Here is a 17,270-nt window from a genome sequence, read left to right as displayed (position 1 = left end):
CTACTGAAAAGTATTTCAGGAGAGTATTTAAGACAGGCAGTTAATCTGAATGTAAGATTTCCATTGGTAGATGTATCTTTGTTTTCAAGGATAAATGGGCCTTCATGGAATATGTGATGTCATATATGATGTCCACATAACTGTTATGTGAACATATTTTGACTCCTCATTGACTGTCTGCAATGAATGTTACTTGTGGTACCTAAATATATCTACTGTTTTACACGACTCCACCATCACATGCATGTAATTCGACTGAAGGCACATTTTGTGAGCCACGCTGTTATGACACACGTCAGTTTCACACACTTAACACATTAACTGGGCTGGAATGCACAGTTCTAACCACATCCTTCCTCAATGAACTGCAACTCTGTGTGTTTATTGTCTCTCTTATATAGGTCTACTTGTTCCTTTGTACTATAGAGACACTACTTATAGGGATATATAGATTACTATAGTATTATGCAATGTCATCATTACTGAGGGGGTTCCCTTACAGAAAATATCTCAAAGAGCAAAGTTACTACTGTGATGTGTTCTAATTTGTCTGTTGCCTTAGCAACCATATTTCATAAAAACGCAAAAATAATTATTAGCAAAAAAAAGACCCCAGAACAACTCCAACAGTTAGCAGATCATACCTTATTTTATTAAACATATAAATATACATTTCAACAGGGGAAAGAAACACAAAGTACAGGAGAGAAATATCTTTATAAAAGAGCCGGATTAGAGAGCTGTAAATGAGGGTCCATGAGAAGTTATGTGTTACTGAAGTGCACTGCCAATTGGTTGGTGTTTGACTTGTTTTAGGATTTCCATCACGCATTCTGCACATCTTGTATGGGTGAACATGAGGTTAGAACATTTCATAACACCCAGTTTGTACAGATATCATGGGGGACCAATCTGTCGTTGGCCGAGACTTATGAGAGCCTTATAAAAAGATGTTGATAAATTCCAAAGCTGTAGCAGGAGAATGGAGTCCGGGTCACATCACCACAAGAACCATACTCACCCAAGACTACTGGGTCTGGGTGTGTTAGTTACCACAACACTACTGGGTCTGGGTGTGTTAGTTACCACAACAGTACTGAGGAGGAGGAGCCAGTAATCCACACAGCAGGAAACACTCATTATGGGGCCAACCACTCCCACCTTGTTAAAACACAGAACTGGAAAATCATCAACCAAAATTCATGCAGTTGACAACAAAATGTACCCCCAAACTAGAACACATGAGTTAATGAATGAGGTGGTGTTATGAACACCCCAAGAGGAACCACAGTTGAGTTTCTAATATCCATCTGAAAAGATCCATGGATTTAGAACCAGAACAGACTACATGGCAGCACAGTGGAGCAGTGTCCCTTCTGTCTGGTAACATTGACAAGGGTCCATATTGGCCAGGTGGCATCTGTCCAATGTTACATGACTGTCCATGTTGTACATTATACAATCATCCCCACAAGGTAACAGCTTGACAAATGTGACTTTACATATATTCAACCAGAGGGGAAAAATAACATGTGAATATGATTGTGATTGTCTGAGTGAAGACGTGGCAGGCATAATATAAAACATCATTTAGTGAGGGCATGAATGAATGTGACATTATTTCAGATAAAGTACCCTCTGTATACAACTGCAACCTGCTCAGACCTCCCTTTTACATTTACATTTACGTCTTTATTGTGATAATTATAATATGAGAACGATTGTGAAAATGGCTACCTTTCCATCTGTCATCATTGATAGATTTGCAAATGTTCTGACATGGGCTATTGTATGAAGAGCTCACCTATAAGTAATACTCTGGGTTATGAGGCATCAAGGTCATTGTTCATCATTACACTGACTCTCATAATATGTAAACATTGCCTGAACAATCATTTAGTAAATATTTGCAACCCGTACTAAATTCATAATTCTATAGTTGACACTCATTTCATCATCAGTCAATCAAGTAATTGCACTATTCTAACAGAGGGAATTTCACACGTTTTGAGCACTAGGAGAAATTCTGCTAATCTGACCCATTGAACACGACTGTTTCTGTAGGGAATACATAAGGCCTCTCCTCTCCCATTAAACCAGAGGTAGGAGAAGTTGATCTTCTGCTAGAGGTTGTGTAGAAAATCACTGTGGGCCTCTACCCCCCCCCCCCCATAGAAACCTGAAGAAATAGCCTACTGGTGGCTCACACACATCTATGTTTGTCAAAACATTTGCAAACCAGATTAACTTGAGTGTTGACAGCATAACTGAGATCTCAATCTCGTCCCCAGCCAGGTTATGGAGTTTGACGTTTTTGCACTTTGTTTCTGCTGAGCCTTTATTTACAATGGAGTTCAGAAGATGTTTCCATAATTGCCACTGAAAACCAGTTTGCATGATCAAACAAAATAAAGTTGATTCACGCCTCCTTGTTAAAATGGGGTGGATGTGGAAAGTCGCAACACCAAAAAAAAAGATTCTTGCAGAGCCTCCGAGCAATACCTTTTAGACATCAAACCTGACATTATTTATCCCTGGAAACAACGTCAATTTCCTTTGACATCCACAGGTAGAAAATGTTCCCAAAAACAACGATATAAATGCATCAGCCTTTTAACTGGCTTCAATCTTCCTCAAATTATTGCAGACTTTGCTGTATCTCAACACAAACTGAATTACAGTATTAACGTGTCTTTACATGTCTCCTTAAAACACCTCTGACATGAAGGTCAGTCTTCAGACACACTTTAACCCCCAAACCTTAGAGTCCACACATACTGAAGAGCCCACTTCTCAGACACAAGAGCAAGTAGTGGAGCCACTGAGTCAAGTTTCACTAAGCTACATAGTACTTACAAAATAGACATTTTAAAAAGGGATACATGGCTACATGAAACTTGACAAAATGGCTACAGTGTTTGTCCATGATCTGTACTATACAGATCCCCATACCATAAACAATATTGAAAAAAAAAAAAAATTCAGGGCCATGAGGTCAGCCAAGAACACAAAACCGGAAACCATCATATGTGTTGCAGTCCCATTTTGTTTTTGTCTGCTGATTATTGCGAAATCTGGTCACATCGCTGGAGCGTTATTGAACCCCAAGGGAGAGAAGAGTTTCTAAAAACAGCCAATGACCAAGCACTTTAGCAGATCACATGGCTCCTATCCTAAGTAAGTGCTCTGCTGGGTCCAGGGCTTGACTTGCACTGATGAAGAAAACTGTATTTCCCAGAGTCGTTTTGGGGGGGGTTCAGAGTCCACCCCCTTCGTTATTCCACTTCCTCATATTGTTATTAGTGGTTCTCCCCCGGTTCTTCCCAGGCTTTGATGAGTTACGATGAAGAGAGAGAGAGAGGAAATGGACGTCCTCCAAAGGAGACATTGTTCATCGTCATTTTAGAAAAACAGAAAGGAAGGAAAAACAACAGTACCGTGTCTTTTCCCCTTGGCCCTCAAGACCCTTTAATCCTGACACACCACCTCTTTACCTACCCAAACCCCCTAGTAGATTCATTAGGCTACACATAGCCCCACCCTATCCTCCCTCCCCAGCCCCGCTCCCTCCCTCCCAAACCCTGGGTAGAGTCTCATCTCTGGCCATGCAGGGCCGATACAACAGGGGTCTGCTGGGCGCTGCCGGGCTGGGACACAGGGGGCCACATGGGGGTCTGGTGCATGTGGTGGTGGTGGTGCTGGTAGTGGTGCATGTGGTGGCCTGTGGGCGAGGAGGGGGGCAGCCAGACGGGCTGGTGGTTGGGGGGTGATGAGGCCCAGAAGGATCCGAAGCCAGCTGTGGAGGAGGGGGGGGAGCAGGCCATGGACACCTGGGTGGGACCTCCGCCTCCGGAGCTCCCCGAGCAGTCTGACGCCCTCAGCTTGGAGAACATGGTAATGGTGTCGGGGAAGTTAGGTGGTGTGGCTGGGGTGTTCCTTGGAGTGCACATCTGGAAAACAGAAGACGATGACTGACTTACATTGAGTTGAATGCAAACACTTCATTAAACACATTCAGTCCCAATTAGGAATTTGGTCCCTATGGGGTGCTTCCATTGCTGCTGCCTGCTGTGAACTGTATGTACCAATAGAAGGCATGATTGGTGAGTTCATAAACCACATAGCCTAGACTAGTTAGTTACTGTTGTGGGAGGCAGTTCACTTGTAGCCTTGGGCATTGTCTGCAGTACAACTGCTGATAATTACAGTACAGCAGCCACCTACATCCATTCACTGTGTTAAACATGGCAGCTACACACACAGTGCAGTTACACAAAATGTCAGATGTCCCCACGGAGGCCATCAATGACTTTATAATATGTAATTTAGACTGAGTGTGGTGTGGTGCCTCCGGATAGAAACACCCCCACCACCAACAGGGATCAGGTAGCAGGCTAGCAGCCATAAAAGGAGAGAGGACCTCTTAGCATTGCAGCAAGTCAGGGTGAGGGCTGTTTTATTTATAACACACAGCCATGGCCCCGCTGACATGAGGGTCACACACACACACTAAATGTGCCTTTAATAGTATGAAAGAGGTGTCTAAAGTTGAAAAGGTAAATTGATTAGGTCATCAAACCAGATTAGACCCAGGGGCAGGCATGTTCATAGCTAGCTATGATACTACACACTTTGAAAGTGGAGGGAGCAGACAGTACTGTAGTATACAGTATAGTATTGAGTGTATTGTGAGGGAGTGAGGCACAGTCTCAGTGTTGATGTGAGGTGACAGGTCTGTCAGAGTGAGCAGCAGCTGCTCCAGTTAGGAGAACTGCAAGACCCATGATGGTGGTCCCTACAGGGGGTTTCCTGTTTTTCTTTGGAGAGATGTGACTTAGTACTGCTTTAAGCTGTGAATTATTCAACTTGTTTGTTATGGAAATCCATAGTAAAGGAGATATTCAAATATGACTTATCTAGTCAAGTAATAAAATGTAGCTATAAAGCAATAAAGTCAACTGAGAAGCACTGGTCTACAGTTGCTTAGACTGTCCAGGTGCAGCTGGCTTGCTAACTATAAGGCTTGGTCCCAGTGAAGCAGTGAGTAGGTAGACAGAACAAAAAAATGGCGACCGTATGCTGGGCTGTGTTTAGCTACAGTGCTGTGCTGTGCTGGGAGGGTGGGGCAAGGGCCTAGTCTAGCAGGTTTCGGCTGAGAGGGAGGGCAGGTCTGGACTGGACCCCATCTGCCGCCCATATGACCCTCACTGTTACACAATACACATACACACATTCACAAGGGAGTTTGAACACTACATACTATCAAGTTACAACTGTTGCGATATCATCCTTAATGTTTACAATAGTGGTACAGCTACAGGAGTAGTAGTAGTGGTAGTGGTAGTAGTAGCGGTAGTAGTGGTGATAATAGTAGTAGTAGTAGTAGTAGTAGTAGTAATAATAGTAGTAGTAGTAGTAGTAGTAATAATAGTAGTGGTAGTAGTAGTAGTGATGGTGATAATTGTAGTGGTAGTAGTAGTAGTAGTGATAGTAGTAGTAGTGGTGATAATAGTAGTAGTGGTAGTAGTAGTAGTAATAGTAGTGGTAGTAGTAGTAGTAGTGATGGTGATAATAGTAGTGGTAGTAGTGGTGGTGATAATAATAGTAGTGGTAGAAGTGGTGGTGGTGCTAGTAGTAGTAGTGGTAATAATAGTAGTGGTGGTGGTAGTGGTAGTAGTGGTGGTTGTGGTAGTAGTAGTAGTAGTAGTAGTAGTAGTAGTAGAAGTGACAATAGTAGTGGTAGTGGTGGTGGTAGTAGTTTGACTAGTTTACAGGAAGGTCCTCGTAAAGGAGTAATTCATTATATTTGGTCAGGCTCTGGGCTCAAACCAGAACTTCTCCTACAGTATTTATAGTCTTGTTTTGTCATCAGAAGGCACAGGGTAGAGCTTGTACAGCCACACAGCAACACACTCCATGTACCTCACAAACAGTCACATCCCTCATGGGCTCACACACCAGAGAGGAAACAGGTGAGATGACATACAATGTATTCGGAAAGTATTCAGACCCGATCCCATTTTGCACGTTGTTACGTTACAGCCTTATTCTAAAATGGATTAAATAAATAAAAATCCTCATCAATCTACACACAATACCCCATAATGACAAAGTAAAAACAGGTTTTTATTTAATAAACTGAAAAACCACATTTACATAAGTATTCAGACCTTTTACTCAGTAAGTGAGTGTGGAAGAGGTGAACAAATTATTGTTGTCTATTAACAATGACAAGCCACCGGGGTCTGACAACTTGGATGGAAAATTGTTGAGGATAATAGCGGACGATATTGCCACTCCTATTTGCCATATTTTCAATTTAAGCCTACTAGAATGTGTGTGCCCCCAGGCTTGGAGGGAAGCAAAAGTCATTCCGCTACCTAAGAATAGTAAAGCCCCCTTTACTGGCTCAAATAGCTGACCAATTAGCCTGTTACCAACCCTTAGTAAACGATTGGAAAAAATGGTATTGACCGGATACAATGCTATTTTACTGTAAGCAAATTGACAACAAACTTTCAGCATGCTTAAAGAGAAGGACATTCAACAAGCACAGCACTTACACAAATGACTGATGACTGGCTGAGAGAAATTGATGATAAAAAGATTGTGGGGGCTGTTTTGTTAGACTTCAGTGCGGCTTTTGACATTATCGATCATAGTCTGCTGCTGGAAAAACGTATGTGTTATGGCTTTACACCCCCTGCTATAATGTGGATAAAGAGTTACTTGTCTAACAGAACACAGAGGGTGTTCTTTAATGGAAGCCTCTCAAACATAATCCTGGTAGAATTAGGAATTCCCCAGGGCAGCTGTCTAGGCCGCTTGCTTTTTTCCATTTTTACTAACGACATGCCACTGGCTTTGAGTAAAGCCAGTGTGTCTATGTATGCGGATGACTCAACACTATACACGTCAGCTACTACAGCAACTGAAATTACTGCAACACTTAACAAAGAGTTGCAGTTAGTTTCAGAATGGGTGGCAAGGAATAAGTTAGTCCTGAATATTTCCAAAACTAAAAGCATTGTATTTGGGTTAAATCATTCACTAAACCCTAAACCTCAACTACATCTCGTAATGAATAATGTGGAAATTGAGCAAGTTGAGGTGACTAAATTGCTTGGAGTAACCCTGGATTGTAGACTGTCATGGTCAAAGCATATTGATACAACAGTAGCTAAGATGGGGAGAAGTACGTCCATAATTAAGCGCTGCTCTGCCTTCTTAACAACACTATGAACAAGGCAGGTCCTACAGGCCCTAGTTTTGTTGCACCTAGACTACTGTTCAGTAGTGTGGTCAGGTGCCACAAAGAGGGACTTGGGAAAATTGCAGTTGGCTCAGAACAGGGCAGCACGGCTGGCACTTAAATGTACACGGAGAGCTAACATTAATGACATGCATGTCAGTCTCTCCTGGCTCAGAGTGGAAGAGAGATTGACTTCATCACTGCTTGTTTTTGTAAGAGGTGTCTGTTTGGAATACTGGCACACAGCTCGGACACCCATGCATACCCCACAAGACATGCCACCAGAGGTCTCTTCACAGTCCCCAAGTCCAGAACAGACTATGGGAGGCACATAGTACTACATAGAGCCATGGCTACATGGAACTCTATTCCACATCAGGTAACTGATGCAAGCAGTAGAATCAGATTTTTTAAAACAGGTAAAAATACACCTTATAGAACAGCGGGGACTGTGAAGCAACACAAACATAAACACATGGATGCAAACACAAGATAACATACGCACTATACACACATGTACACATGGATTTTGTGTTATAGATATGTGGTAGTAGAGTAGAGGCCTGAGGAAATACACTTAATATGTTGTGAAATCTGTTTTGAATGTATTGTAATGTTTTTCAAATGTATAACTGCCTTAATTTTACTGGACCCCAGGAAGATGGGGATCAATAATAATAAAATACAAATACTTTGTTGAAGCACCTTTGGCAGCGATTACAGCCTCGAGTCTTCTTGGGTATGACGCTACAAGCTTGGCACACCTGTATTTGGGGAGTTTCTCCTATTCTTCTCTGCAGATCCTCTCAAGCTCTGTCAGGTAGTATGGGTTGCGTCGCTGCACAGCCATTTTCAGATCTCTCCAGAGATGTTCGATCGGGTTCAAGTTCGGGCTCTGGCTGGGCCACTCAAGGACATTCAGAGACTTGTCCCCAAGCCACTCCTGCATTGTCTTGGCTGTGTGCTTAGGGTCGTTGTCCTGTTGGAAGGTGAACCGTCCCCCCAGTCTGGAGCAGGTTTTCATCAAGGATCTCTCTGTACTTTGCTCCGTTCATCTTTTCTTCGATCCTGACTAGTCTCCCAGTCCCAACCACTGAAAAACATCCCCACAGCAGGATGCTGCCACCACCATACTTCACCATAGGGATGGTGCCAGGTTTCCTCCAGACGTGATGCTTGGCATTCTGGCCAAAAAGTTCAATCTTGGTTTCATCAGACCAGAGAATCTTGTTTCTCATGGTCTGAGAGTCTTTAGGTGTCTTTTGGCGAACTCCAAGCGGGCTGTCATGTGCCTTTTACTGAGGAGTGGCTTCCATCTGGCCACTCTACCATAAAGACCTGATTGGTGGAGTGCTGCAGAGATGGTTGTCCTTCTGGAAGGTTCTCCCATCTCCACAGAGGAACACTAGAGCTCTGTCAGAGTGACTATCGGGTTCTTGGTCACCTCCCTGACAAGGCCCTTCTCCCCCGATTGCTCAGTTTGGCCGGGCGGCCAGCTCTAGGAAGAGTCTTGGTGGTTCTACATTTTTTGGTACCCTTCCCCAGATCTGTGCCTCGACACAATCCTGTCTCGGAGCTCTACGGACAATTCCTTCAACCTTATGGCTTGGTTTTTGCTCTGACATGCACTTTCCAAATCATGTCCAATCAATTGAATTTACAAAAGCTGGACTCCAATCAACTTGTAGAAAGATCAATGGAAACAGGATGCACCTAAACTCAATTTCGAGATTCATAGCAAAGGGTCTGAATACTTATGTAAATAAGGTATTTCTAAAAACCTGTTTTCGCGTTGTCATTATGGAGTATTGTGTGAGGAAAATGTTTAATTGAATCAATTTTAGAACAAGGCTGTAACGTAACAAAATGTGGAAAACGTCAAGGGGTCTGAATACTTTCCACATGCACTATATGCATGACACGTGTCATGCACTACTACTACCACTACCACCACCACTACAGAGTGCATTACCCTCTTTCCATACATTACTGATGTACAGAGTACACATCAGTCAGAAAAGAAACAGTCATTCAACTGGTTGTGGCTTCTCTACACCAGATTGAGTACAGATTAAATTGATATAGGAATGTCATCCTCTAGGACACCAAACTTATTATGACTTGTTTTCTCAGGTCAAGTACTAGGCCTAATTTAAAGAACCCCAGCCCCATGTTTACAACAAGCAATGCAACCCTTGATGTCAAGTGATTGTGGAAATTTGACGTCTGTGTAGGTTTAAGGCTACGAGAGTCCTTTATATACCTTTGTTCTCAGTATATAGTCAATAGTGTTTGATTGAGGGCAGTGTTGTGTCCATTATTGTTGCTACACTGAGCGCTTTCTTCCCCACGCCCACTGTTCCCCTGTGGCTCCCCCAGGCCCCAAGGAGACTGCAGGGCAGCCTAGAGAGAGGGACTAACCAATACATGGAGATGGCTTGCAGCTGCTGTTAACTGCCTCTCCACAATCACTCTCTCTTTCTCTCTACCCTTTAACAGCCCTTCCTCCTCCTCTCTAGCAGATAGCTCGCTTACATCACTCCTCCTCCCAACATGCACATGCTCGCCTCACACACAAACACACTTGTACACACTCGCGCACACACATACAAACACCCTCCAGCGGTATGATGTAATGGCTGAACTGAAAATAATAACAAACCCTGGCCACACACTCTCTCTCTCTCTCTCGCTCTCAAGCTAGAACATGCTCCTCCCACCCGAGAGGAAGGGAAAGAACAGAGAGATAACAAAAACATTGTTCCAGCAGCAGCAGAGCAGAAGCAGACAGACAGATGTTAAGGGGATGGCTGGGTTCTGTCTGCATGCCAACACTGCATGCTCACTGCACAGCCTCCATGTGGGAAACATTGTTACATTTCCAACTCACTGCTCCGGGGCTTTAACTGGTCAGTTGAAGCAGAAATGGTGTCATGCACGGACCACATGATCACGATAGCCGTTAGGGAATAGCATTGCGTAAATTGGCTTGGGCCAAGGACAGGGGCTAGCCTTGTGCCATTGCTTTCATCGCAATGAAATTAGCTATTGGGAACTAGCTACTTCGCTGTGCCTGACATAGGGAATTGGCACAACAATGCGTATTTTCATGCAATACATGTTGAAGGAAAAGGTTTCAAAATATTGTGTAAGGTTTAAGAATTCATGATATGAAACGTGTGTTGCACTAAAAAGCATGGTGCCAGTCCATGTGGCAGTATCTCTTAAGTAAGCTTACCCTAAAAGGCTTGGGCTGTGTGGAAAACCACTAAGCACCATTGAGTAGTACAGAAGGATGTAGACTATACTACTCAGAAGAGATAACTCCATTGATGCCACTCTGCCAGACGGGGCTGTACTACTATGTCCATGGCTCTAGTCCTGTCCTGTCTGCATCTGTCCCTCTGTCTGTCTGACTGAAGAGGAGGAGCAGACTGGCCTGGCCACTGACACTGCAGCCATGCTGTAAATTAGCGCCCTGAACACACTGACATAATGTAATACATGCCTTAAGCCCTTTTTTCATTTTTTAGGGGGAACAAAATGCACTTACCATCTGGTGGTGGTGACTAGGGATGTTGGCCTCCTGGAAAAAGGAGCTTAAGGCGGTCTGTAGAGGGAGAGAGAGAGACAGAAAGAGGGGGAGAGAGGAAATTGTGTGTGAGAACATTGTGAGCACTTGAACTGTCGTTTGTGGTAGGGATGGGAATTTGACCTTTGACTGTTCAAGTACTGGCATGATTTTTTTCTGAATACTCGGGGAATAAAGGAAAGAAAAGCTACTTTTAGAACACAAGGCCCGCACTGGAAAAAAATTTGCACATTTATCTATGCCAACATTGCGCAACAATGCCTAATTTATCATAACCATTAAAGATAACGAATTCTAATTGCTAACTTGCCTTATATATACACTGAGTGTACAAAACATTAAGAACACCTTTCTAATATTGAGTTGCCCCCCAAAAAGGTAGTAACCTCAGCAGTGTGGCACTTTCTTGTAGAAGCCTATAGCTGTGCAATGGCATAGCCTTGTTTTGTTAATTTAGCAGACAAGACTCTCTTATTTCCCGAGACCTTATCACAGTCAAGACACATCTATGTTGTAGTATCAATTAAGAGCTTTGGGCCAGTAACCGAAAGGTTGCTGCTTCGAATCCCAGAGCCGACTAGGTGAAAAAAATGTCGATGTGCCCATGAGCAAGGCACTTAACCCTAATTGCTCCTGTAAATCGCTCTGGATAATAGCATCTGCTAAATGACTAAAATGTACAAATGTAATAACAGAATATAATAGAACAGAATAGTGCGAAGTGACACACATCTGATCATTTGAAAAGGGTTACAAACCAAAATCTTATATATATATATATATATATATATATATAATATATATATATACTGCCTGTTCTTTGGAATTTTCAAAATAGAATAACAATTCAACATTGAACATTCCACGGGGATGAATTACGGCCATGACATCTGTTTGGTGAGTAGGCCTAGGCTTAATGATTCTGATGAAAATACTCTTATTCAAATAATGTTTTTGCATATTTTCAGAGTACAACCTGTCTATGTTTACGGGGGTTATATATAGCCTAGGCTAACCAATTCTAAATGGCACTAGAAGTTCGCAAAGTGGGGGTCGTCACTAGTTACCACAGCCACAAGGCCATAAACCCTGCCTGTTTCTACAATGTATCTTCTTAAAATCTCATTTTAAACCTAACCTTTAAACCTAACCACGCAACTAACCTTAAATTAAGACCAAAAAGCACATTTTTGTTTTCATGAATTGTTACGTATAGCCAATTTAGACTGTGGTAACTAGTGACAACCGCAAAGTAGCATAAACGGAAAATGTTGGAAGACATATTTCCCTAATTCAGTCAACCAGTCCATTTTGAATTTGTGATAAAACTGACGTCATTTGGAAAGGAATGTAGCTTGTGTATCCCATCAGTTAGGTACGTTTTTATAGGCATTTATTCATGTAGGCCTAACAGGAGCTTGTGTGTGCACTCAGCACGCGTGTGTAGAGGGAGCGGTCGGAACCCAATTGAGTGAGTGAAACAAGGAGGGTAAAGGGAATTTAGGGAGCAGAAATGTGTGATGCTTGGCTTGGTTTCTTTTTTGTTGTGTTCCGCAAATGCACATGTACAAATTGAACATTAGTCAAAGCAAAATAACATTGTCTCCAATAATTTTTTTTGACCAAATAGTTTTACAGCATAAAACAACAAATCATCTCTGGTTAAAGATCGAGTTGACGTCCGTTCGAGTACTCACGTCCATACCTAGTTTGTGGACCACAAAACAGTAGTAACACATTTCACCTTCCTATCCGCTCACACTGGAGAGCATGAACCCCCATCCCCCTCTGCTAGCATCAGCCTGTAGGTCAGTTGGTACGAGTAGATCACATGACTCTGGGGTTAAAACTATTATCCTCCACTGTCTAAAACAGGGTTTGTAAACCACGCGGAGAGAGAGGCAGCGGCAGACAGGCTAACTGATCAGTGAGAATGTACACGCTACACAGGCTTGTTTAAAACCATAATTTGCATGGAAAAGAAGATAACTAGTAGCCTAGTACTTTACTTAAAACGAGTGTTTACAACTCAGTGACATGTAAACCGTTTAGGCTATATAAACTACTGTGAATAGGGTATGTGCTATATTCTCAGGGACAATTCACATAGGCCACAACAAAGCCTTCCTTGTGACAGCCTTGCTCTGACGGGCTATGAGGAAACACTCAATGTAAACAAGTAGGCCTACTTTCAGTTGCTGCCCTTGAACACAAACAAGGAAGTCCATAGGCAACTTCCATTGTATTCACAACAGAATGAAACAAAGGCCAGCCTGGTAAGGACACCATGGTCCGGAAACAAAAATACAAAACTGATACCAAAACATATCCTTAGTAGTTTATCAGATTTTATTGCAAGATACCTGTTTTATGATTCAAGTAGTCTGACTGGCCCATGATTCATGTTCTTTTTAAGAGGTGGAAAATTGACAAATGCTGTGTCCTTCCTTGGTATACAAATCGCCTCTAATATGAATGTGTCTTAGTAACCGGATTAAAAGAACTGCCTGCAGCCTACTACTAGAATGACAGCATGTCTAGCTAAACCTTGTTCCCTTGCCTAGCCTCCATTTCCCTTCACTAGAGTCTCTCTTTGCGAACACTTCAATGAATGTGTGGTTTCCCCTCCCGGCTAAAGCCGTCCCCTCCCCCCACACACCAAGCTCTGTGGTTGTTTGACAACAGCAGCAGCAGTGCAGGAATGTCTGCTGCTCAACGTGACACACATATCAACATGAATGTGCTGCACTGCCATTGTCTACCAGGCTACTGGGATCACACTGTTCTTTGTCTATTTATGTTTTTTTAAAGTGTGTTTCTGTGTACATCCAAGACCATCAACAACGGTGCCGTTTCAGACACAGATAATGTAGGTTACAAACACACAGTGCAACACCATATCTAAGAGCATCGGCATAAAGGTTTCAGTACTACTCATGGGCTTTAAGTGAGAGCATCCATTACCTTACGTAGCAGTGAACCTACCAATGGAGCAGAGAAGAGACATGACAGTGTTGCTTATGTAACGTGACTGATAGAAAAACACTGCAATGAAGCCCAGCACTAGGCCTATATAAAAGCAGAAGAATTGAACAGGCTTCTAAATGAGGGCGCAGCAAACAATAACAAAAACATACCTAAAAAAACAGCCTGAAATAGAAATAGGCTAAATAAAAATAGGTGAACACTGCTGTGAGACGGACATTATACTGACATCATAGAAAGATGCCTAGCCACAAAGGCATTCAATTTACTAATACATTTTGAGATTGTATATACTGTATGTGTATGTGTATATAGTGTCTCTATATACAATATGTATGTATAATACAATATGTATACACAATATATACACTGAGTGCACAAAACATTAGGAACGCCTTCCTAATATTGAGTTGCACCCCCTTTGCCCTCAGAACAGCTTCAATTTGTCGGGGCATGGACTCTACAAGGTGTCGAAAGCATTCCACAAGGATGCTGGCCCATGTTGACTCCAATGCTTCCCACAGTTGTGTCAAGTTGGCTGGATGTCCTTTGGGTGGTGGACCAATCTTGATACACACAGGAAACTGTTGAGTGTGAAAACCCCAGCAGCGTTGCAGTTCTTCACACTCAAACTGGTGCGCCTGGTACCTACTACCATAACCCGTTCAAAGGCACTTACATATTTTGTCTTGCCCATTCACCCTCTGAAAGGCACACATACACAATCAATGTCTCAAGGCTTAAAAATCATTATTTAACCTGTCTCCTCCCCTTCATCTACACTGATTGAAGTGGATTTAACAAGTTACATTAATAAGGGATCATAGCTTTCACCAGGTCAGTCTGTCATGGAAAGAGCAGGTGTTCCTAATGTTTTGTACACTCAGTGTATACAATACAATATACATACATATTTTGTGAGATGCATTATTACACGTGCCACATTCCTAACCATTCCTATTCCTCTAATCGTCAACAACTGTTTTCACCTCTGCTCCTGTTCAGATGACAATAATGAGAAGCCTTGAGTCTGACAGTCTCTGACCCTCCACTCCTTAGCCAACAGCACCTGGGGGAGCTCAGCCCAGCCATAGACAACTAGCCTTTTGACCTTGAGCCGGACAGGTTGCCCAGAGGAGGCTAGGTGGTCTCTGCAATGCATCCGCTCCAATCAAGCTGCAGGCTGACTCTCGGGAGGAGCTGAGCAGCCTCCTCAGCCACTTCAAACCACCTGGCCCAGCCACTTCTGCTGGCCCGTACGCACTAACAAAAGCTTGGTCATTAGACAGAGAGGAGGTGTGTTTGGGAAACCAGCTGGAAGCAGAGGCCTGATGCCTCAGATCTTCTCAGCATCTCTCTGTTGTCCATACTTAGGGCCCTGTTGAATATTTCAAACCAGTGGCCAGCTGAGCTCTTCAAACAGGAGTGGATATAGCCTACACGGCTTTGCATACTTTTCATTATACATTACTCTAGGGTGTGCTTCAACATAGACTGGATTTTTCTTTCATATCATGTAGTGAATTATTGATTTTTTAAAAAGTATGTTACTATTATATGTTCATTCAAATGACAATTCCACCTTGCTGCTCTGGGTGAAGCCATGATTGAAAAGGGTCAAGCTGTGTGTCAGCTTAGAATAAATGCCTGTTCAAACAGTGTGCATCTCTGAGCCAGGATTAGGAGTTCTGGATATGAACAACGAAGGATAATGCACCGTAATCTGCCTAAAGATAGATATCCCCTATGAACACTACTGGACAAGAGTACAGTCAATCCAGGAGGTCCGCTGTGTCCCTTTTCCCTAACCTTGTAATTATAAACACAATGTTCTTTAAAATGTGTGTTTGTGAGTGTGTTTCTTGGTGCACTACTCTTATGCAGCCAGATATGGAAAGTTATAACTAGTAGAAGCTTGTTCCAAAATTGTGAGTGTGTATTGACTGGTCATAAATCTTACCAGTTGTGACTGAGGAATGAATTGCTGTGTGTGCTAGCTATGTAACATACATGTTATTACACTAAATAGCCTACACATTTTCAGTGCAGTGAGAATCTTCAAAAAACAAAGGCAACGTTTGAGACATCTTTTACTTACTACAACAATGGGGTCTGGACCGGAAGTGCCTCTGCCTTCGCGTGTTTGGTCGTGTCAAGTCAAAAATGTAAACAAAGTTAACGTTATGGTTTCAAAAACTTCAACCAGGTATTTTATTTCTGGACACTCAACTATTCAGAGATAATTGAGGGAACTCGCTCTAACGTTACCTTATCTAGCAAATTCGCTCTCTGGATAGCTAGTTAGCTACCAAAAGCCGGTTGCACTATTATTGTAGCGAGCTAAATTAGACGTTCGAAATTGCTGATGTTCATATGGCATTGAAAGAAATCGGATCACACTACTATCAACTGCAACCATGGCTAGTTAGATAATAAAAAGTAATATTGAATAGAATCAAAATGAAAAACCTAACATAAAATAACCAATGTAACCAATACAGCTGTCAAAACAATAACGTTAGCAGCAACAATTTCCCAGCTAGTTAACGTTAACTAGTGGGAAAACAGTCAAAACGAAAAATCAATGACAATGGATTACTCAACAGAAATTCGATGGCAAACACCGCATTTCCTAACGTTAGACCAGGTCTTCCGGATTATCCAGGGTAAAAGCATGGTCGTATGACTGGGTTTAGTTACATGGTTTTAAAGAAAAATCGCCATTCACTAATTTTGGAGAACTTCTCTTTTTTTGACTTTGTTAGCTAGCTAAAGTAGCTGGTTAGCTGCATCGTCATGAAACCAACACACAAACGAGAGCGCACACAAATAAACATAACACATCGCATACCTCGAATTGCCAGTGAGCCGCTTGAAGAAGCTGCTTCGCTTGATCAGCAGCACAACCAGCAGTCAAAACAAACTGGTTGATCATCACTTGATGCCTGAGTTCGTCCATATTCACCTACTTCACCGCTTTTCACCCCACCTCAGTTATTTTATTGTTGAAACCTGGGAAAACAAAGCCTCGTATTTTCTTTCAAAATTTCGAAATCAATCGCTCAAACCAGACCCTCCTTCCCACACTCTACCCTCGCCTTCCAGTAACAACAAATAAGTCCATGTCATCACCAACAACAAAGCCAAGCACAACAGCTGATTGGATAACTAAATCAGCAAGATTGTACGGGCTGGTACCCAATTGGCTATCACGCGAGCCAGCAAGCCGTTGTTGGAGTGACGTAATTGCAGTGTACACATCTTCATGGATTGGATACCAGTGGATGAGTAAATCACACCTATTGGCTTATTTCTATAAGAAGGTATATGAGGTTCGTTCAACAATTGGTCAATTTAGGGATAACGTATTGAAAAGGTCCAGGATTGGTATTTCTATTGTAAATATTTACAGCAACGTTATGATGATTGTATTTGTGCCAG

General features: G+C 42.5%; 1 protein-coding gene across 1 annotated transcript; it reads right to left on the bottom strand.

Moving 5' to 3' along the window:
- Positions 1 to 625: 625 nt before the first annotated feature.
- On the bottom strand, positions 626 to 16,952 carry LOC121551115 (UBA-like domain-containing protein 2). Its single transcript, XM_041863666.2, has 3 exons — positions 16,681 to 16,952; positions 10,806 to 10,862; positions 626 to 3,950 (listed from the first exon to the last, which is right to left on the bottom strand). The coding sequence occupies exons 1-3, from the start codon at positions 16,786 to 16,788 to the stop codon at positions 3,594 to 3,596; spliced, it is 522 nt and encodes a 173-aa protein (XP_041719600.1). The 5' UTR covers positions 16,789 to 16,952; the 3' UTR covers positions 626 to 3,593.
- Positions 16,953 to 17,270: the final 318 nt, after the last annotated feature.

This window comes from Coregonus clupeaformis, unplaced genomic scaffold, assembly GCF_020615455.1.
Source record: "Coregonus clupeaformis isolate EN_2021a unplaced genomic scaffold, ASM2061545v1 scaf1116, whole genome shotgun sequence".
Taxonomy (NCBI): domain Eukaryota; kingdom Metazoa; phylum Chordata; class Actinopteri; order Salmoniformes; family Salmonidae; genus Coregonus; species Coregonus clupeaformis.
Note: the sequence above shows the minus strand (reverse complement) of the source record. Positions and strands in the feature narration are given on the sequence as shown.